General features: G+C 39.4%; 1 protein-coding gene across 1 annotated transcript in view; it reads right to left on the bottom strand.

Annotated features, from left to right (window-relative positions):
* fam135b (family with sequence similarity 135 member B) overlaps positions 1 to 24490 on the bottom strand; it is a 60156-nt gene that overhangs the window by 18209 nt on the left and 17457 nt on the right. Inside the window, exons 2-7 of the mRNA XM_035427912.1 lie at positions 17592 to 17688; positions 14906 to 14985; positions 8251 to 8390; positions 6887 to 6957; positions 5521 to 5694; positions 4960 to 5086 (exon numbers count right to left, since the gene is read on the bottom strand). Of these exons, the coding sequence (XP_035283803.1) occupies positions 4960 to 5086; positions 5521 to 5694; positions 6887 to 6957; positions 8251 to 8390; positions 14906 to 14985; positions 17592 to 17668 (669 nt within the window). The 5' untranslated portion in view covers positions 17669 to 17688. The remainder of the gene's footprint in view (positions 1 to 4959; positions 5087 to 5520; positions 5695 to 6886; positions 6958 to 8250; positions 8391 to 14905; positions 14986 to 17591; positions 17689 to 24490) is intronic.

Raw genomic sequence — 24490 nt, forward strand, 5'->3', positions numbered from 1 at the left:
GGGATATGGCAGCATGTCCTGGAGCTCACATGTTCCTCCTGCCCCTAAACCGACAGGGTTCAGGGATAATTCTGCTGGAAAGCAGCTGTGAAGCAGCATGGAATCCAGAAAAATGGTATAATGGCATGTTAAAAGAGTGATCCTGATGCTGATAATAGAGACAGAGTCGCTCATTCCACATACTCGAGAAAAGTACCATGTTCCAGCATGAATCTGTTTGAGGTGAACACCATAACTCTGCTGGTTGAGCAAGATCCTTCTGCTTTGGACCGTACACAGCCCACTGCAAGCCAGAGAAAAATTAACCTGCTTAACATTCGTTCGTGTCTAGTTTGTTTCCTCGCTCTCAAGTGACCCTAAAAGGTTCTAAAACATGAAGCAGTTAGTTCAAATGGCAACTCAACGTGTAAATTTCACAGCGAGCTCTTTTCATCCCAACTTAATTCTATTTTTAAAAATTGCCTGCCTTTTCATTATTATCTGTGCACACAGAGTTGTGCTGGAATTCAGCTGATACTGTTGGAATTAATGCTCTGGTAAAAAAGCAATTAAAGTGATTTCCTTATTAAAAAAGAAGAAAGATTGAGCAAAGAAAGAAAGAAAGAAAGAAAGAAAGAAAGAAAAAACAAGCCTGTCAAACGATTTGCTATAAAGTGAAAAAGTGCTGAAACCGCTCCTGGTCGGGATAGAGGTCTTAAATAAATAATGGCGGAAGCAGCGGGGCTTCGCTGTACAAATTCCACCTGCAGGCACGTGGCGGTAAACCAGAACTCATTACTGTGATCAAAAGAAGACCCCCTTGCGCTTCTTAACGGGTTACTTATTAAAGGACCCCACAGGGGGTGGGTGTTAGAGCACTGGAAGGGTGGTGGTGGTGGTGGCGGTGGAGGAGGGGTCTACAGAAGGAGAGGCAGAAGCTCTGTGCAGCAGCTCCTATAACGATTTACAGGTGGCAACATCCTAACCTCCACAAGGAAAAAGAGTAGCGTGACCGAAAAAATAATACTCAAACAGCAGGTATACGAACATATTCCTGTAATATTGGAATATACAGCAAAATATTTTTAAATGTATCAAATATTTTGATATCACATGCTTGTATTTAAAAATGAATAGCAAAATGTAAATACATTTGCTCATACATTATGAAGAATTGCAATATATTTTCTGATTTTGATAATACATTTTATTTCAGCATTGTGTGGTATATTCCACTTTTATGAGTGAATTCAGTCCCGAACTGTGTACTTAACTGTGTACAATAAATGTAGAAAGAGCAAATTCCACTGTTTTTTAAATAAGTGACAGCAATCGCGACATGAAACTATTTGTTTGTACAGTGCTTAACACAAATTAATTAAACATATCCCAAAATATTCCCACATTCTCCCTGAGTCCCTTTTCTGCCACACAGTATTGCTTCAGGTTTAACTAAAATGTAACCACACTGAACCTCTGCATTCCAAATGGCTCGGCGCCCATTAAAAGGAGCAAGAAGGTTTGAACCATGACAACTTCCTGCAAGGCACGGAATTGTTCTGTAATTTGGGAAATTAATTTGGTGTTTCCTAAAATTGTCAGTCAGTTTTGGTTTTGTAAGCAGTGAATCGCAGGACAGGACCACTGAATTAGTAACAGTAGGGGGCAGCGTAATTTATCGTCTTAGATGCTACGCTGCAGTTCCAGGACCTGACTGATGACACTCCTTGTTTCCAGTGACATACAGCGCCTCACACTCCTTGTTCTATTCCTCCCAGGTCTAAATCTCCTGAGTCCTCCGGGGTAATGGATCGAGGTCATAAATTAGATCAATCGACTCCAAGATTTACATTTGTCCGACGGCACTCATAAAAGGCTCCCTACTGGACAATTGCACAGTGAGAAACTGCAGGCCGCAAACTGAATAGTGAACACAGCGCTAATGCACATACTAGACACAGTAGATTAAGATTCTGTCGATCACCAGAATGCAATACTGTCGTTAATTATTCTGCTCCGAAGGAACACCAGCATCTTGTGTAGTGGGCACAGGTGGTCAGGAAAGTTGAGAGAAAGGGGTTATGATTAGAAGTCAACATCTTGTCCTTTTGTTCCACTGAGAAACGCACAATTGCACGCATTCCCCATTCAGAAAGGTTCCGGACCGAACAAAGGTAAACCTCGATGGTGAAAGCCTGTACACTGAGAAAACAGGACCTCTGTGCTTCAGAAATGGAAACCAGACCCATGGGAAATATACAGGAAAAGGTCATTCCAGAATCCCAACAGGGTTTTTAATTTAAGTCTGAGGGGTTTGAGTTAGACTCATTTTCTGAAATCAATGTCGCACTGTGCATGTGCTAATTAATGGCGCAGAGAGTGGGCACCCTGGGCGTGGCTGTTGAATGTTGTTATTTTAATGACCAGAGCTGAAGAGTGCACAGCTCAAAGTGCATGGCACGGGGGAAAATGTTATCAGCGAATGTGCTGCAGCTGGATTCATTCATAGCCAATCAAATGACCTTTTTCATTTCCTGTAGGAGTTCTGCGATTTGTGCAGGGTATACTGCCAATTTCCATAGTCTACGAGAAGACAGGGATTAGGAAATACTAAATCTACGTTTCTACCAAGACTTCTTTCTTTTGTGGGAGGCGCTGGAAGTTAGGCTGTCAGTTTTTCAAAAATTGAGTTTGAAAGAATTTCATAAGAGAAATTCATTCGGATGTGTTAGAATTTTCTTCCATCAAAATTTTAATAAAACAGTTAAGATGTGTGGCCAGTTTTAATTTCCCATTAAACATGTAGCTAAATAGCTTAAACCTTCTATGCTATGACAACAGTATCATGAAGTTTTATTGAACACAATAAAACCAGAGAAGATCATAATAATGCTGTGATCTCATTCACAGCAGTAAAATGACTCGCAATGGACTGTTGCTCAAATAAAAATAAAAAAAAGATAATGTGCGATTCCATAATTAATTCAACTGAGCGATGGGAAAAAAGGTGTAAGCCTTCAGGGAGGGAAGTTGCCACTCGCATATTATTATTTTGTCTCCATGGACAACATGACCCACATATGAACTTCATTTTTGGGTTAAGACAAAACAATAATATGGCTTGATGTTTATCAAATTTTTTGATATTAAACGCTACCAGATGATGTTAAATTAGCTTGGAAGGAGATAAGGAATGCAGTTAATGAATGTAGGTTGCATATACAATACTGGCTCAAATTATGAAAACACTCTGCAGTTCAGTTCCTTTAAAACTTTTCTCTGAGCCATTTTTGTCTGTAAAACGTATTTTACAGCATGAGTGGTAATGACATTGTGATCATCACTCATGAAAAAAGTATACAAGCCAAAAAGTCTTCTATCTTGATAGGAATATTGTCATTGTATGCAGAAAAATACTTGACAAAAAATACATTCAAGCTAAATATAAAATTTCCAACTTATACACAATGGAAGGTGTAATGATTATTACTTGTTTAACACAAATGCTAATTTTTCTTCATTTTCATTTTATGTTGATATTACATTTATTACATACCATATTTATTATGCCAAAAAGAGAAATTGCTGCACAATATTGTTCTGTTTATGAATGTAGTCAATTCATAATTTGCGCCAGTACTGTAGCTATCATTTTAAATTCACTTAATTAAAATGAAAAGTTTGTTCAAGCAGCATTTATTGTCATTCTTCCCATTACAGACGGGTGTGAAAAAAAGTCATGAAAAAGAGCACCCCAGGTACCACAGTGCAGTATAAGAACAGCTATAAACAATTGAAAACAAAAACGAATACAGAAATATAAATTATAAATAAAGAAAAAATGAAAAAAGAAGGAATGAACAATAAATGCAAAGCATGCATTTTTCCTACTTGTGGGATTTTTATCAAAGTCAAATTGGACACCATATGATCCACAAAAACCATTGATTGGCTTTTGAATAGGGTGTGATCATGCACACAGTGCCTGAGAAAGCCCCGAAATTAGGAATATGGCATACAGTGGGCTGTGACCTGCGCCATAGATGTGGTCTGAGCAGACAATGAGGGTGCAAATTGCAGACTAGAGTGCTACCAAAATTGCAATGAGCTGCACCAAAATTGCAGTGCGCTGCTCTAGCTTGACTGACACACCCCCAGCAGCACCTCTCCTCCCAGTCTCCTTTGAGTCATGAAATGACCTATTGGCTCAGGCGCATCAAAATCCATGATAAAAATACCACTTTGCCACTGCGACGGCTGACAACATGCCATTCGCCAGCCGGAATATAGAGCCCTGAATGCAGGCTCTCAAACGCAGAAACATTGAAGTGTTTCTGAGATACATGGTAACTAGTAGCATGGATATGCCTTTTTCAACATTTCTTTCTCAAATGGACGGAGTGTAGCACAGTGGGTAAGGAACTGGGCTTGTAACCGAAAGTTTGTAGGTTCGATTCCTGGGTAGGACACTGCCGTTGTACCCTTGAGCAAGGTACTTAACTGAAATTGCTTCAGTATATATCCAGCTGTATAAATGGATACAATGTAAAAATGCTATGTAAAAGTTGTGTACGTCGCTCTGGATAAGAGCGTCTGCTAAATGCCTGCAATGTAATGTAATGTAAAAATGTCTGGCTCTCATATCTCTAAGTTTGAGCTTGTATTTTCTTATTTTAAGGACTCAATCCTAAAAGGACTCAACTGTAAAACAGCAGTATGAAAAAAACAGAATTAATTAAGGAATCAAGTGATAACAAAGAAGTTTCATGTACCCAAAAATGGGTGGAGCTATTATGCGCTAACAGAGACACAGTAACATTCAGACATCGTTTTTTTTTTTTACTGATTGTGTCAGAAAAGTTGCAGGAGTAATTGGCAGCAGTTGATACTGCAGTTCCACTTCCTGTATCGCTTATGTGGTTCCTATTTGCATGCTTTCCCACCCAAAGGTGGTCAACTCAGCTGCAGTTAATGACTTACCTCTGTGATAACAGGCTTGCAGTATCCACCTCCGAACATCAGGTTTTCTATCGACATGGCAGATGGATCGGTTCCATTCTCTGGGGAACCTTTTCCCAGCCAGGAACCCTTCCCTGAACGAGTGAAGCTGTAACAAGCAGAGAACCTTTTCCCCTCAATGCAATCAATACAGCAGGATCAAAGTGTAATCTGAGGGTAAACAATTTGAGAGAAATCTATTTCAGTTCAATGGAATGCTACATCATGTTTATTGTTTATTTTGGAACCCATTCATGCATTTATTTTCAATTTATCTGATGTACAATTGCCGATAAATTTCTAGTTTTCTTAAGTCCACCCTTATTTTGTTTGAATATTTTATAAACTGGCTCCAATTAAGCCTGAATCTCTTGGTGATATTACTTAAGATGAATTACATCAATGTGTGTGGTATTTATAGGACTGGGATGAACCATGTTACATATTAGATACAGGTAATTATGAGGAAAGAACAGAACACATTGATGCGCACATGACAAGTCAATCATTATTACATTATAACAGTCATTACCGGTACACTACCTGATCAATGGCTGATGTAAGGCGACCAGTGAGGCATGGATGGAGACAGAGATGACAGAGAGGTGGAAGTAGTCAAACATGACGGGGACGTGGTGGTGCAGCCCCCGCCGGGGGTGGAAGTGGAGGCCCAGCGTTCGACTGCTTATCAGCGGGACCGTGGTGATCTCGCTCAGCCTGGGGGTCACACCACAGAGGGAGATGAGTCACTTTAAAGAGCATGCTCGTTTGAACCCTTCAATTGAGACCACAGTTCAACAGGTAGGTAATGGAAAAAGGGCACACGTGTCTCTGGATGACACAACGGTGGATTTACAATATGTACAATGCTTTTCTATCTACAATGTCAGTGCTAATGCAAATTATAGCTTTTGCACACAAACACGGATACACACATACAAACAGTCAACACCCATGCACATGCAAGCATTTGTCCTTTAATGCTTCTTTCTTAGCAACAAAATATTCAGTATTGATTTTAAAAAATGCCAAAACATTACAAAACAAATGCTATTTTATCTGTACATATGCATTGATGTGAAAATATGAAATTAATCTTTGGCTTGTTTGATTAGTGACTTATTATTTAGACACAATTAATACTGCCACTTCTTCAAGCTCACATCACATAAATAAAAATGTTAGATTGAGATAAAACAGGCAAATGGGATATTTTATGGGACCTATACCAGTTTAAAATAATTACCATAAAATTAAAAAAAATAAATTCTCCACCATATCCTTCACACTACACAGTAAGTTACAGAAATCCAGGAGGCCATATTCTCCTACAGACTCCAAATAAATGGGTCACATTTAAATGTGCTAATTGTAATACAGCTCTAACTTTGAGGAGTTCAAATGGTATTATTATTTCTCAGCCACGCATTTCAGATTGTATTCTTTTTTTAATGTGAAAAATGGACCCTGCCCACTGTAAGTGATTATTACAGCATGAGACAGCTCAAGCTATACTAATATGCAATGTGCGCTTTGTAATATGCACACAAGCTAATTATTTGGTCCTCCTCCATGCAATAATTCTATGGGTCTGTCCATAGGGGGTAGGCCTCTGGCTTAGCCCATGAAACACATTCCCTTCTGGTTTCATTAGATAACTGAATGCTTAAAGACAGGCACGCCACCATGGAGGTTTCACCACAGAAGTGCGGCCTCCCCGCTCCCTCTGTCGCGTGTCCATGATTCCGTTTGCACTACTTTGACTTTGTCACAGGCCATAACCACTGGAAAAGTCCAGGCCGACCGATTCTCAGGAGAAATCTCTCCTCGCGTTCGCTACCATAGTGAGGTGGAGCACTTAAACCATTAATGCACAAGTGAAGTGGTGTGGATGTAGACAGTCACATACTGCTGTTCGCTGTCGGTGAAGTGCAGGTCCAGCTTTAGCTGAAAATCCACTTCACTCAGGGCTTCTTCGACCTGAGAAAATGAAGTGTTTGAAAAATAAGTGTCAGAGGAGACACTGAGGACACAAACTGAAAAAATAACAAAACAAACAATATCATGGAAAACACAAAAAAAGAACTACATTTGAATGTGGTTTTCAATAAAATTAAAAAATAAACACTTATACAATACTAATTCATTAAATATAATCCCGCGCCCAGTGAAGCATGCTGAATGTTATTCTGTTTATCACAAGATTCAAGGGTATTTGCATTTGAAATAGGGTGAGAAATTCACCAAATCTACATTTTCTTGTATCTATTTTAATTTAAAATGAACAACAGAAGGGGGTTGACAAAAGCAGGTTTTCATTATGAGGTGCTGCACTTCAAAAGCACATGGTGTCAACAGAGACGGACACATTCTGTTGAAACGGACATTGCTCGCCCATGAAACCCGGGGGTATTTTGGAACTTTATCTCCCATTAAAGAAGCTAATCCTTCCAAAGTTAATGAAGAGCTTTCACCATGAGGGGTGATACTGATACCTGATATGCCTCAAAGCTGAAATTCCTCCCAACCTCATATAAATACAGTAATAACAGTGACATTTCTGAAATTAAGAGGCAGGCAATAAAACTATCACCCTCAGTGCTTAAGACGTATGTATTTCACTTCAGCCACACATCATGTTGAAAATTAATTGAACAAATATTTGCTTTGCATGCAATGTTCTATTAGGGTTAACAAGGCAGTTTTGTATTATAAACAATAACAATGATAAGTGCAAAATGTGCAAAACACAGGCAAACGCAGACAATCTTCGAGCCTTGAGCATTGCTACAGTTTTTCATAAATATTCAGTATGGATTCTTATTTGCGCTCTATGATCTGGCCACATATTAGAAGTGGAAGCTTTAGAGGTTATAAACAACTTTCACGTGGAGAAGTAAAAAGTGACCTTGTGAAGGAGAGAGATTTTATGCAGATAAACTGGCGCCCTGGCTCATCTTCGCAGCGGTGCCATTGCTCTCACAGCTGATAAATCTATCAGTGGCAAGCGAAAACATTCAGAGTGCATTCTGGGTCCTGCCCATCTCAGAACTCGTACACAGACCCCATCAGTGGTATTGGCGGACCTAGAAATTCTTTCTGAAACTGAAGAAGTGTTCGCTCCTTGAGAGGAAAGAAAGCGTGGACCTCGAAGGCACAGACTTGTGATTTGTGCAGGTCTCCCCTCCATGAACGCTTTCAGATGCAACCTTCTTGACATTCAACCTGTTTTCAGAAAGCACGAGAGGGCCTCGCTTCAGTGGCCCGACTTACTCTCTCTCCATCGAGCAGCAAGTGAACCTTGAAGTTCATCGAGTCGTTCATCGCTATCTCCTCGTTCCGGTACAGGATCTGAAATATCCTGCTGAAAAGGCTGCCATCGTGGACACCAGGAGAACTAAAGCTGGATTCGCCTAAAGGAAAAAAAAAGAGAAGAAACGTTTTCAGCATCACCTTATTTTGTGACCAAAAATTTTTTATTTCTTTACTTTTTTATTTCAGCAGAGAGGATAGGGCAAAGTACAAATCAGAAATTAAGAAAGCATATCTCCAACTCTTCTTATAAATGTTGCACAAATCACTTTAATGGGAAAATGTGACGGTTTCCCTCGTTTGCAAATTATGCTCTGGGCCTGATTTGTGTGGCTTTTATGTGCCGTGTGTCACAAGTGGGATGGCTGGCAACAGGTGCGCTTCGAGATAGCTTTGAAAAAAAATAACCCCTCTGATGCTCAGAACCTTTGTGCCGTCACGCACAAAGATACAATCCGCCAGTTCACACAGTGTCTGCTGACACTTCCTCTGGGCCCACTGATTGAAGTATACTGAGCCTGGTAACCCTTTTTGGACTGGAGGATTACGTGAAAAAATTTGAACGGGACGCCATAACTGTCTTTTCAATGTGATACCTGGTGGGGGAATGAGATACCATTGAAATGGCACCACCTCCCAATGGCAAATAAAGACTCACCTGATCAGACATAATTTAGTCACCATGGTGGAGTTAATGTTGCTCTTATAGACTGTCAGGCACCACGCAAACACTAAGATACAAGGTAATGCTGTTTATAAAAATCATTGTCAGACTTCATGTACATGATATGTTTTATAGCACATAATCATTATGCACTATATGAAGGTGTAAATAATCACTGTCACTTGCATATTTTAACAGAGATTTTCAGCTGGCATCTTATTTACTGTGCTGCTGGAGCTGACTGGTACTTATTTTTCATTGCAACCTGTGGAGAATATGTTTTACAACTGCCTTCAATTTCTTTAATTGGAACTCATCTAGAAGAGCTTCTTAGAAATAAATAAATAAATAAATAAATAAATGGTCCATACATCCATTATCTAACTCGCTTATTCCTGGTGAAGGTCGCAGGGGGGCTGGAGCTTATCCCAGCATGCATTGGGTGAGAGGCAGGAATACACGCTGGACAGGTTGCCAAACCACCATTCATTCACACACTCATACCTACAGGCAATTTAGACTCTCGAGTTAGCCTAACCTGCATGTCTTTGGACTGTGGGAGGAAACCAGAGCACCTGGATTCGATGTGAGGTGGCAGTGCTACCAACGGCACCACCGTGGTGCCCTATGCTAATCTGTGTGCACATCCACAGAGAACATCTGTTCCACACATATGTTACTTCAAGAAATAAATGATCTTTACTATCTAATACTGTCCCACATAGTGTGCGTGCGTGCATGCATGCGTGCGTGTGTGCGTGTGTGTGTGCATGGTTCATTTATGGTATGCTTGTTTTTTTAAGCATGAAAATATATAATGAATACTAGAAATATATGGTTTCTTTTTAAGCCTAAACCCAGACTAAAATAAAACAATACTTTTTGTATTTCCGAGTAAATAGGATGTTCCCTAAAACTGACAATAGACTGTATTCATCTTCATTTTTACTCCAGATCAATTTTTCTCTGAGACAGAAACTTGAAGTCAAATGAAGCACGCTCTGAAAATTCATATTTCATTCTCAGCTGTAAAACCACAGTGTTGTGCTCTGGGAATTGAGGTTTCTGATCAATGATTACACATTAGAAGGAAAAAAGAAAGAATTTATCCTTCCGAGGACACAGTCAGGCACATACTGTAACACAGTACCACTTGCCTGGAATGGAAATGAATGTGAGGACATGACCAAGAAGAGGAGCCCTACAGCATATTGAGCTACATTTTGCATATATGAATTAATTTACATTTAAATTTCAATCCAGAAAGAAGGTGGGGCAGGGGCAAGGGAGGTTTGGTGCTAGAAAATGTGCTTAACTGCTAATTAATTAGCAAATAATTGTTTTTTAATCACTTAAAATTGCAAACAATTTACAAATACTTTGTTCGCACAATGCTATATATTACGTACCACAGACTGTATTACAGGGGTGAGATACAAGCAATCAGGAGCAACAGTCTATTTATGCAGTGCAGTAATGAGGTCAGGTGGAATGAAGGGGCATGTGTGGGAGGGGACTATTCATTGTTCTGATGATGTTAGCAGCTTGGACACTTGCTTCAAAGCCTTTAAATACAATTCCTCTGCTCCACAGAGGGTAATCTGCTTACAAATAGACCCAAATCTCCATAGCCCGGAACATGAATGCATTAATGAAAAGAACATAAATACTAATGAAATTAACTGAAATTAATTTCTCTATCAGACCATTTGTTGGGGGTGCTTAAAAGTTTGATGAAATTTGGTGAGAAGTCTTATTTGTCTGAAGTGCATGCATTCTAAATATCCAGATACTTAGAGTGATTACACAGATACAGTATGAACTAGTCTGGCCTACCATTTTTCAAATCAGTTAAAAGAAAGATTCTGACAACAGCAAACAAAATCTTTCAGCCTCAGGTGATGATAGTCCATGAATTTGACTTGTTCCACAAATAAAGGTGCCTTGCCTTCAAAAGCACTGAGGGGCATATGTAACTGAGAATAACCTCCTTTTCCAGAAGCGTATTTACCAGTGAACTGGAAAGCAGTGGTGTACCCCCCATTCTGATGCCCATATAAGCACGAATGCCAAAGCCGCAATGCAGGAATGGGGGCGGACAGGTATGCTGACAGTGAGACTGTCAGGGTCAGATCTGTGCAGACACCTGTGTCTCACACAACAGCACCAGCAAACAGGTTCAGATGGCTCAATTCTGAACCGGCCTGTATGAGCTAGAGCGTCTCAGCATGCAGAACCACGCACAGCCATTTGGATGGAAAGAGTGTCACTCCACAGAGGCACTGCAGATTTCTTCTGAGACCTGTGCTTGCAAGTCAAGGATTGCTAAATTTGAATACATAACGTGCAATAGAATCATGTTCATGTTCAGTGTCATGTTATTTTTAGTAACCGTCAGTCCAAAGAATTCTGACATAAAGCAAATTGCTCCAGTGCAAGACATCCATTTTCACGAATAACTAAAACAGTTTGCAAAATCCAGTTCAAATATTTCATACATTGTCTTGATGTGAATTGTCACATCTTTATACAGAAATATACAGTACTCCTGTTACACAACCCAAAGGTACCAAGCTGCAACAGCAGTTGAAGATGTTATCTGTAATTATAAGCAATGTTTATCTCTATGTCTGGCTGCTGCTCATAATAATGATGTTTTACCACCAAAGAAGCTGCACTGAATAGCATCTCTTAATTTCCTGCTCACATCAAGCATACAGCATAATTATTTATTGATATTGTTAGCTCAATTCTAATTGTTATGCCATTAAATCACATCTCTGCAGAATTCCAAAAGCCGTTTATGGGCGTCTCTAACTGAGCCACTGATGTTCAGCCAATGTTGTGTCGCAGTTTTGTTTGTCTGTTTTTCTCAGAAGACGCCCAGTTCTTGGCTGACGAGCAAGGACACCCAGGACCGCGCACTCTTTTAAATGTTGGATTCAATTAGAATCAACTTTGTCTAAATGCCTGTGATCAATAAACTCCAGACTGCACTTTAGGTGTCAGTGCCAATATAATAATTTATTGATGCGTCAGTGATGGGCAGGTTCAGCCAATGGCCCTAAGTAAAAAGTCACATTTCAGCGTTATGTGCTGACTCAACAACGAACCAACTGCACTCGGCAAAGAATGCGGAACACTCCTTCACCCCATGTATTAATTTTATCAGCCTTTTATCTTTTATTAGGCATCACAAAAACATTACTCTCTGCATGAGACATACAGTATACCCTTAATGGATCAGATATTGCCCTGCTGATACAGTACGCTTTAAATATTTTAGCATTGATCGCAATGTTTTATTGGCCACATAAAGGAAAATGCTGCTAGGCCACCATTGCATAAGTGGTCACATGACTGTCAGTCAGACAATGAGAAAAGCAAGGCATCAACTGTTTGTGTTTTTATTTTGCTACTCTACCGTACACATACCACAACAATGAACTACCTACTTGTAAGGGTATAGTTTATGGGGGACGGGACGGGGGGGGGGGGGGGGTTATAAACCCCCAATATAACAAAATAACCAAATAATATAGCTTAACGATGAGAAAAATGATTTCATAAAATAAAGAGGAGAATTTCATGTTGTGAGTGGGATACACTGATCAGTAGTCTGAAGTATTTTTCCTTTGAATTTACCAGAAATGATCACATCACTGCTGTTCTTTAAAAAGAATTCTGTGTATGCCCCTGGGCACCCCTATATGGTTTCAGTTGCCAGGGTCTATGCATTTCAACCCCCCAATATTCAAAATATAATTATGCCCTTGGCTACTTGCTATTCCTAAGAGAAAGCATAATAAATATGCTACCAAGGTGTATGCAATCTGAAACGTGATCTGTGACTATTTATTTTGTCTTATTTTTTGCATGAAAGTTTTTCTAATGTGTGATCACTCTTTCAAATTCGTTTGAGAGTTGAGTGTTTTTTTTTCCCTCCTGTGACAGCCTCACCAAAGACACACCATTTTATTCTGACAACACAATTGCCTGAATATGACAGATGGATTTGCGGTCAAAGAATCCACTTACAAGCTAAAAAAAAAAAACACTACAACACTGAGCCAAAACATGATCAAAATAGCTAAAGATCTGTTTCCCTGAGCTGCACTTTTTCTACTGTATGTTCTAAAATAGTCATTTTATGTAACACAGCTAACATGGCTATGCACCAAAAATATCTTCTAATACTGTAATTGCATATCTGACCTCAGTCTGGTACTTCCCCAGTGCAAATCCTCCAATGACTTTTTGTAAATGGATGCTGCGTCTAGATGAAAAGCAAAAAGGCCCTTGACCAAGCATTATATGGAGTTTTAAAATTTGCTTTGCATCACAGTATACATAAAAGCTCCTATTCAGACAAGCAAGGCGGAGCTGCCTGGAGTATTTCGTGGAATCTTTTGTACACAGCAGTGGTTCACATTAATGTCCATAACCTCAATGATAGCCATTTTATTAGGACCTGCATTATGGATGTGAAAAGTCAAAGTGGAATTTTGATGTCAATGGAATTACTTGGTTAGGTTGCCATAATGAGCAGCGTGCATGGAATGTGCAAAGCAAGTTCTGGTGTGTGCACTAATAGCTGAAGCAGATCCATTCAGTGGCAAACTGTATTCATATATTCATCTAAATATTTAAATACGTGGGTTGTCCTTACTGAAATGGGTGTACTGAAACTGCAATGACAAATTCAGCCACTACCACACCCTTGGGCCCACCATTGTCTAACTGAATTTATGACAATTCGTATATTACACCAGCCACATATAGAGAGAGTAAAATACGTTGTGCCAAACCCTGTCTCACCATTCCATGTACAACAGCGTTTAAACACACTTTATCATTTTAGGGCACAGGAACCCTCTAGTTAAATCTGTAATAGTAGCCCTGTTTAACACATCCTCAACAGATGTCATTACAGTGAAGGGACATATATAATATAGGAAATACAATGGGCATGTGGCGTGACAAAATGCAGTCCAAATTCCACAAATTGTGTAAAATTGTGTAAAACCCTGACTTAACAGCTTAATGTTTCAGATGAAAATCCCAGCGCACCTGTTACAGCTCAGAAAACACTCCCAATGTGAGTCAATCTGACTGAGTTCCCACGGCACAAAGAAGAAAAGTCCAGAAACGATTACTGCTTTCGACATGCTGTAAAACCCTGCCTTTTTTATGTTGGGTCCCAAAAACTACCATCCCCATAAACCTTCTGAATCTGTACAGCCCTTGGTCCCCAAATTGCAAACAATGCATAAGTCCACACAAAGTAGAGCAGATCTGTTTTTCAGTGGTCTAAGGTGTGGCAACAATACATTACTATATATAAATTTGGGTTTAGTCTTGCACAGTATGCCATTACCATTTAAGCATACAATTAGATGATTATGTACACATACATGTACTATTAAATTAACATTTGTCCCTAACTTTGCCTAACAATTAAGTTAAATGTCAAACGTAATTGTAAGTTTAAGAAATCAATTGAGGGAGGAGATGCTACAGGACAGCTGCAAATAACGTGGCTGTGATCTGGCTCTTGAGGCCAGGGAACATGGGAATGAGAACATGATTGATTACATGGGCACAGCCTGACATTTTAAAAAGCTCATTTTAGCTCACCAGAAGAGCCAGGGGAACATAGTGTAAAGCATGGATTGTCACTCTACAAAAAATGGAATTCTCAGGAAAAGTAAAAAAACTTTCTTTTACCAACACAAAATTATGGTTCAGCCACACAGAATTTTGAAAAATAATTTTACGGCATACAAAATGAACATTTTGTATGTCACCAATGCTTTGTAAATCACAGCTAAAACTCTGTCAGTGCTCACAAAAGACTCAGTCAGCCCTGCATTATTGATCGTACCCCTACTTTTCTCTGGACAATTCACATCAGGGCCTGAAGGTAGTGTGCGTCCTTTAAATCATTCCTACCTGTATTTCCTGCTGTTGTCACAATCAATCTGTGTGGCACACGAGGGGAGACCTTCAATCCAGCGCGGACCTGATAGAACCTGTGGAAAACACAAATCATGTGATGCTCACTTTAATACTTGTGATGCTTACTTTCAGAGAATGTGAAAAAATTGAAACTGTAAACTGAAATTGAACCATAATCAAGCCAGACGAAATGGCAATACAGTAACTAAAGAACTTTCCTCTCCAAGAAAAGTCTGCAGTATGTGAAGAATGAACCGATTACTGCCGAAACACCCAGTGAGTTACTCACAAAGATGGTAAGTCCCCAAAGACTGTGGTAATCCTGCTGTACGCGATGTTGCACAAAAAGTCTACGGAACCTCCCAGATTTAAACAGCAGCTCCTGCATCTTCACGAGACAGTGTGGGTACAGGCTGAGACATGCAAGCCCATAATTCACTATACAAAAATAATTCCAGATAAGAAAAATGCAAAATAAGAAAATATAAAACAGTGAATACAGCTGTTTGTGTAAGTACAGTTATCATGGCACATCAGCTAAGCAAGAGACAAGAGTTTATAACACTGTCAGCTGTGACGGTTTGAAGTACAGTTTTCCCCAATTTTCCCTACAGATTTGGAATGAACAAGTGCATCCTTGTCACGTGTATCACCTGTAGCCATTGCAAAAGGCACCACAGCAGGAGTCTCCAAAGGGAAACTGCAAGCCAGTCCATGCTTACAAATGGCACATAATGCAATGTTCAGTGTCAAATCAAGTCTGAGAGAGTGTATGCGATCCCAACTGAACTCATGTAAGCTCTGTTAGAGTTTAATTTATGCTGGACATTTTACCGTGTAGTAAAGTTGGGAAAAGTAATGAACCTTGTTTTATAGCCACCCTATCCTCAGTGGGAGGAGGCCAGCTATGTTCCCCGATTACAGACTCCAGCGCATAATAATAAAATTACCATTCAAATACAAACCTGCAATGCCTCAGTAACAGGGCTTTATAAAAAAATAATAATAAAAAGCAAACATTTGCCATTCCAGTATACAAATCATTTAAATGAATATGGGAAGAATTTGGATGCAAAAGCAGTGACTTCAACGAGTCACTGACCTGTAAGCACTGAACCACTTTAAGTGACTAAAAGTGATTGGACAGCTTAGTGTTTGTGAAGCTTAAAATAAACCAATGATTTATCACGGTAAGCGGCACTTATGCAGTTATGGCCCCGGCCAGATGCACCGTATTGGCCAGACTGCTATCGGCCAGAGAGATTACAGGAATCACAGACATCGGGGAAGGTACTGGCACCCCCCCCCCCGGAATACTTCATCAATATCACGTGTTTTAAAAACACTATCTCGCCGTGTCCAATACATATCAATCGAGCTGGAATTTACATAGAGCTGAATCTGATTCCGCATCCATTAAGGCGTGCAATGCGCTTAGCACCGTCTCCCATCCCATGTAGACTTAATCACTGATTTATAGCCATTAGCCCCAAACTCTGTTCTCTGAGTAGCTTGGTACATTGCATTTCTATCCATTTTACCTGTATATTTCATTTTTTCATTTCCTATTCTGTATCTTTCCATAACAATATTGCATAATACATTGTGTACGTAGGGCTTTCTCTCCCCAAAAGCAGAATCACGTCTGCGAGCAAAACAAATGTGTATTAGTGCACTCACCAGAGGGGATTACTTTGTGCAAAAAAGGTTTAGTCCTCCCATTTATAAAATCAAATCTCAGTAAAGCTGGCATTTCATAGAGCCAAAAGCCAGATGCCATTTTTTAATCATTATCTTCCAGCAGATGTATTATATGGCATAAAAACGACCTTTCCTCGATAATTAATAGGGTTTTTTTTATCATTGCTACTAAAACTGTGCGTGCCCTGCTGGTGGGTCTGTGAAAACGGCTAACAGTTATTTTAAAAATCGAATATATAATACGCTGCTGAGGGAGCGCTGCTATCAGCCAATACATGAGATGCCTGTTATGTGCCCGGACTGGGGTTTGGAGCACAGCCACAGGAGCACTTTGTGATTGGTGAAATTGTTTTCTGTTTTCACAACATGCGGAACATGATTTGTTGCTACGTGGCACTTTAGAATGTTTCACATTACTTACATAATAAAACGATCACAGTGGCTTCCTACAGTGTTGTCCGGCTTATCGTTGAGCAAAAGCGACATGCCCGCAGCATGCGGATAGGTGCCTATTCACTTGAAATGTCGCAGTAATAATTTAACCTCACTAGACTTCCCACAGTTAATGTCCCTGGTTCAAGAGATCCCCTGTGCTGGCTGGAAACCACTGATACAGACACCATCTGAAACACGAGTGGCTTTGGCTTTAAGGGAAATCATTCGCATGAAAACGTCTGGCTTTGAGCTCGCCTCAGAGGACGCTCCCCTGGCTCTCAGGCAGAGTGCCACAGAGCAGCCCGCCTGATTTCTCTCCGCACGCGTAACATCCTCTGCTTTGATGAACCGGTTAATCAGCTGTCAGTCTGCAGTGCGGCAGACCCAGTGCAAACCCATACACCCCCCCTGCCTCTCTGCACACAGGGGACAGAGAGTGGGTGACCTTTCAGGGAAAAAAAAACTGACAACAGTACAGTGGATCCCAGGATGCTTCCTCACAGCAGAACCCATGGAAAGGATGGCAGGAAAGAAGGAGGCTTACCCTCGCTGGAAGAGATCGACATTGTGGAACTTGTGAAACTCCACGGAAAATTCCACAGTCCCCTGTACCTCAGACATGATCCCTTCCAGGTCATCACCTGCAAATAGAAAAAAAAAATACAAATTTGCAACTACTTACACAGACCTTCTATTGTGTCAAATTCTAATGCGGTGAGATACTGCAGTCTTTCTAAAATTCAAAAAAATATAAATAAAAAAAAAGGTTAGGTTCAAGAGAGGCAGCCCTTGGAACCATCAGAGCAGTATGGAGGGCGCAACAGATTTCAGGCTTGGATCTCTGTGCCCATTGTAAAAAAAAAGTACAACACAAATAAAACTCAATTGAATTTATGATTTTACACAACGCTGGGTTTTGAAAAAGAAAAAAAAAATTGATCGCTGAAGCTGCAGAACATCTCCGCTTTTCTTTCTCAATAGACTTGTAGTGTCAGTGCTGAGTCTACAGAATTGCCTTTACTGCCTGCAATATGACATTAAAAGCAAAATTGTTTTACTTTTTGAGTACTATATATTCATTTTTTATTTAAGCATTTTGAATATTCCACCTTTATTATTTATATGGGATATTTGGATATTATTTAATCCTGTATCAGACAGCATCTGTCTTACTGTACATCTAAGCATATAGATATATATATATGCTGTCTACAGATTTAAAACTGCCTCGTGGCCTTCTTTCGTTCCCAGAAAGTTGTTAAAACACATTCTCCAAAATCAGGTGAACTGTACCCAAGCCACAGGCAGAACTCCTTTGCCTTACAGTTATATCCTGTCTGGCAACAGCACAATAAGAGTTATAGATCATAAGGCAAATCACCAATGTGAGCTGTGCTCATGGATGAAAATCAAAACTGTAGGGTGTCTTAGTGCAAACAAGCATGTTAATTAATAAGGCCAGACACAAAAACCAGGCCAGAATTCTCTGAGCAATTTTATTGCTGTTTGTTTATTTATTTATTTATTTGGAATGTGCAGTATTTTTAATTCATAACTAAATCTGTTTGGCAGCCATTAAAAATCTCTGGATGGATATTCAAAGGCTTAATGGCCAGACAGGGGACACCCAGTAAGCACTCAACAGCATTCTGGATTAGCATCAGCCATTTAGATGAAAAACACTTTCTCCACATTATAAAGCAGAGTAAAACCTGCCGCGTAATTCATTGAAGAGACATTTAATGTGCGACTCAAATCCCTATAACTGTCTGCTGTGTGAGGTCAGGTTTACAATAAGTCAGTCATGCTTGTGTGAGATTAAATTTTTCCTGATAAAAAAATAATCTGTCTAAATGGTTCAGGCTCCTTTCACAGTGATGTTATGACTCTTAAAAGGAACAATCTTTCACACCACAGTAAAACTACAGATCGCTAGTGCAGTTTGTTTGCTGTGAAATAATCCTGATTTGAAAAGTGTGCAATACAAAATCTACCTTGACAACATCCTAAATGATAACCTCTTTTTCCCTGAGAGTGAGATTGGCAAGTGCAGGGAATGAGCCAAGAGCCTAATTACTTCCTGCTCATTAAAGCTAAGTGCTTGCTTATATTGCAAACTGTGCAAGTCTTAACTGCTGCACCTATCAAACCAATACTCCTTCTGACATTCTCAACACATTTCTCATTCTGACTATAAAATCCAAAGACACTTGTGGCTATACTTGTATGGTTCTACAGTTAAAACACTATTGACCATTAACCATCCATCATACTGGTTCCAATGAGTCGCACCTCTTCTTCTCGTGAATGCACATGCTGATTGTATTCAAAAATGTTTACATCACTTCTTCATATACTCTACAGTCAAGTCTAATCGATAGTCCTCCTCAGACTTGCATAACAATGCTGTGCATTGCTGATGCCCTTTCTGCTCACTTAAAACTTCCTCTGAAAATCTAGAGACAAAAAATTCTTAACTGCTGTACCAATCAAACTTCTGACAGTTTTGACACATTTCTTATTCTGACTGCAATCTGGAAAAAAATGTGGCTGTATTTGTACAGTTCTGTAGCTAAAACACTATTTTTCAGCAAGTTAGAGGAGCTACTGTTATTTACATTTCAATGCATATGAAGAAGCAAGTCGCTCTATGTAGTGAAACAGGTAGTTCACATTAGCAAGTGGATCCCCTGGGGAAGATAAGATAAAAATGAATGTGAAATAAATTTTTTAAAAGTGAATTCATTGTTTTTGGAAACAATGGACAACGCTCCAAGCATTCACATATTAAATACAGCGCATATTTATGCACTCGGAATTGATGAAACACATCGGCAGGTCAGGAAGTGATGTTTTTCCAGGTGAGAAACAGCATGTCGCATTCGTGCTTACAGCTGTAGCACGGCACGGTGATGATGACTGTTTCTGCTCCTCAGAACGCGCAACTGGCTGATTACAAAAAGGTACACCGTGTATCCTCACTCAGAATGCCACGAGCCCAGAATCCAAGCTAATTTTACGCTTGAAACATTAAAAGCAGAAACGCGACAAGGCAGGTACTGTAGTTGTGAAATTTAACACCGTTTTACGCAATGGCATGCCTTTAATTTGCTGATTTATTATCCTGAAAAGAAACATTTAATTAGATTATCGCCTCATGCCAACAATGAACAGTGCAATCTCTGAATACTTCTTATTGGGCAAGACCTGAGCTGAAATGTACTCTGTGCTCAGAGGACTGTTAAATACCATAACTGATTCAGAAAGGCCTCTTTTTGATCTGGGTCAGCTTTTGGCCCTCACACAATTCTAATACATCAACACAGGGTTACAGGGAAATTATAAGGGAGTAGCAAACCATTTTCTATTTTCAAAGGTGCAAAGATCAAGAGATATTTCAGTTTTTCAGTTTAACTGAGGCATTTTTTGGCATGCTGCCTTCATCAGTGGAATGGCATTAAAGACCCAGTAAAATCAGTCATCATGGAAGGGAAATAAAATATTATGCCTCCTGTTTAAAACTGCCATGCTTTACACACCAACGTAACATTTAATTATTTTCACGTTCATACATTTGGAAAAACTTTGCATACATCTACATCTTGTGACCTAATGAATGAATGTATACGCAAGAAAAAAGAAAAAAAAAACAGAGGACCTTTAACACTTTTCTTTCCATTGTCAGGTGGCGGTTGGTGCCGTGCGCCGCGTAGCCAGACGCGCGCTATGCGCTTCCTCCAATGGAAATATCAACACTGCTCGCGGGCCAAAACCGCGCGTGACTCAGCCCCCCCTCTCCATTGGGTCCCAGCGGAAAGCGTCGCTCGTCTGTTAAATGTCACACCGTCCCTCTCGCTTGTTTACTGTGCAGATATGTATCAGTGAATTACTGAAATTTCACAGCGACTCAGTGAGTCACCGATTCCTACCCCCCCCCCCTCAAGATTTGCGGGTCAATTTTAGATTAAAACATCTAATTGTTTTCTTAAATGCATCTGCATTTCCGGGGGATTTATCCGCTGTATAACAAGCTTGAACCTGACTGACTCCGGCTAAAACTGCAAAAGAAGCAACTGTGTCATGATGATATGTGAAAGTGAAAATAAGGCCTACATAGGCAATTAATTCTAAAATGTGTTCATCACCAGTATTGGCAGTTACATAATGTCCTATATAAATTATTTTGCTGCTATAATGAACTTTTTTTTTTTCTTCCAGGATTGTAAGTCATGTATTCAGTGGAAATGGCAATGTTATGAAAAAGAAAAGGGCAGACCATTAATTCTTGGGAACAGGCAGGGTTGTGCTCTGATAACCCCACACTGCTCCTCCTCTGATCCTCAGATGTTCTGTGTACTGATTTGCTATTCTGCCATTCAAGTCCACAGAATGGCAATCTTCAACCTTGCACTGACATTTAAGAGGTTACAAGTGTCAGGTTCGACAACAGAATGGGCTTCCCTTACAAAAGAGAGAAACATGTGATGTTGCGGAACTGCCCCTGCCTATCCGCAGCCATTTCAAAATTACAAGGGTACTAAATGATTTAAAAACATACTTTGTGGGGCTTTTGGTAAGTTCATTACCGTAAGAGAAAATTCTAGTGTTCCAGATGCACTCTATGGTATGTCATGGTTTTCATTAAGAGGACCAAATGCTTTAGTACCCTGATAAACCCTGCCCTCCCTGCCTCTTTCAGGACAAGCCCAGCTGTGTTGAACCATTGTGGACTGCCAGCCATAGTTAGTGGTAACATTTCTAAGGCTTAAACCTACAGCCCAACTTACAACCTACAGTAAGGCCCAGCCCGAACTTCTGGCAAATTCCTTTAACACACTGAGCCATTTTATTTAATTTTATAACTGTGATATTATTATGGGAGATACTCATAATTTGGCTTCAGCAGTTTGTAATGGAACAAAGGCTCGTATTACATGTAAACCTACTATTTCTGCACAGGCATCCTTATAACACAAGAGAATGAACCCTCAAAACATCACATACGGTCTCCTTTACACTGCAAAGGGCTGTTTGACCCTTTTCAAAAATTGTATCACGTTATATACTGTGAATGTATAAATCTGCAGCATGTGTCTGTAATTACAGCTTACATATTTCCAGTGAAATTAACACGATCTAATACTCTCAACTCAACAGTAAAATCTATAATTATGTTTGCCATACCGGTAAAAAACCAACCTTGTGGCTCTGTGATTTCAATTGCACAGACAACAGCTCAGAGCCCTTTGAATGTACAAGGCCCAGAGCTTAGTGAGGGAAATTCAATATCTGAAAAAGCAGAGTTGCACAGTACACCAGAAAAAAAGGGTGTCCTGTGATGTGACTAGCAATGGCAGTAACCCATTTTTTGCATTTCTATTACTACAAGAACCGAAACAACTACGGATGTATGCCTGTGACGTTTGTGATCGCCAATGAACTTTGTACCAAAATGACCTCCTGCTCACAGGGTGTGAACTAAGGGAACATTTTAAAAGTTTACTTTTTGTTTATTTCACTACCTGAAACAGATATGTAGTTTTTGGCATGGTAAAACCAAAATGTCTGATCTGACAATGATTTGTGACAGAAGATCTCCTGTTTAGAACTTGTTGCCTGTTTGTAAGCAGACTACAATGATGTACACACAATTAAACACAAATAGTATTCTATAACCAGTTATTTTCCTTATGTATCTTATTTAGCTAATTTACATTCATCCAGATCAGGGATACTCAAATCTGGTCCTGGAGGCCAGTAGTACTGCTGGATTGCTTTCTTCCTCTCTGATCAGGACTGAAAAGAAAATCAGCAATATTGCTGACTTTGAGGATCAGATTTGTGTATCCTTGAGCTAGATCACCAGTAATTGGCTGAAACGAACTGAATCTAACAAACCACACTACACGTGGTTTCATAAAATACATTTCTATACTGTTAATTGTTTCTGGGGCTCTGAAAAATGAAACACATTTACGTGCTATTCCGGTACAGAAAAACAAAAATAAACACCAAAAAATAAACACCTCAGACAGAGACACCCACACCTATGGAATGTCAGTTAATTATTAATTTTACACAACAGTCAGCAAGTATGGTCTATTCTTGGAAAAGCTACAAGAACATTTTTAGGCGCACCAACTAAATTAGATTTCAGAGTTAAGTCGTTCCACTCTGTAGGAGCCTTAAATTGAAATGCCTTTGCCTATCTTAAGAAAAACGTTTTCTGAAGAAGAGGTTGATTTGTATATCTGTAGTGATTTGTAGAATGAGAAGCTCTTGTAAACAGATGGGTTAATTTGAGTGTATACTGCTAAAAAGAAACTGGTACCAATGTAGCTGCTGCCTATTTTATAGGGATGGCCATTGAAGTTGTTTGTACATTAAACGATAATGTGTATGACACATCATTAGTTCTTAATTTATAGAGAACAGACAAACCTTCAGCTGGTTGTCTTTTATTTAAACTGAAAGTGTTCCAGGGTTATGCAATTACTTTTGCAATGTTTTTTTTTTTTATGCACAGAGACGTGTTTTGATCCGACAGAATTGAAATGTTTGGTAATGGCTTCAGCAGTTAGCGGAGGATCTTCAACACTGAATACCGTTTTTGAGAAGTACCTGAGTAATGGAACGGTTGGCAGATTTATTAAGAAAATATTTTCTCATACATTCCTAAAGTTTTTAGATCTAGATCCCTGAATTAGCAGTGGGGTTTGCTCCTGACCGTCGCTGCGGTTGTAGATAATTCCAAATTAGGGTGGGAATTGGACACTGAGTACCAAATTTATTTCTTAAAAAGAAACACAAATAAAAAATAAAAAATAAATACAAATGATATCAGCCATTGAACATAGGTAATTAAATCTAAAGAAAGCTATGACAATGTTCAGTATTTCTGTGTTGGCTGTGCATACGGAAAATTGATAAATAGGTGCATCTCGAATTAAGAGCTTGGTCCATTCGCCCCATCGCCATGGCAAATACAATAAACAAAATGCTGAACAGTTTTCCCCCCTGATGCAAATCCTGATTTTTTTCCGCTTTGAAATAAAGTATCATTTCAAGCTATTATACAGTAATGCCATTTTTTAGGTAACAAATTTGTTCGAGTACTGCTGTTCATGCTGGCAATAAAAAAGAAACTCAGACCTTAAATTCTATTCCTGCAGCATAAACACCACAAAGTACCACTAGATAATACCTCTGAAATACAGCAGTAATCAGTACACAACTCACAACATGAATGCCATAAAAGCAAAATAGTTAACAACCTTGATTTTATTGAAATCTTTTTAATCCTTGGATCCATATTATAAAAGTGTTTCCATGAAACGGCCTAATATTAAACAGTTTAAAGACAATATTAATACCACACGTAAATGATCATAAATGCAATCTGGTGCCTGTCTCTAGTTTAAGATGTGTTCCTTAGAACAATTA

Source organism: Anguilla anguilla, chromosome 8, assembly GCF_013347855.1.
Source record: "Anguilla anguilla isolate fAngAng1 chromosome 8, fAngAng1.pri, whole genome shotgun sequence".
NCBI lineage: Eukaryota > Metazoa > Chordata > Actinopteri > Anguilliformes > Anguillidae > Anguilla > Anguilla anguilla.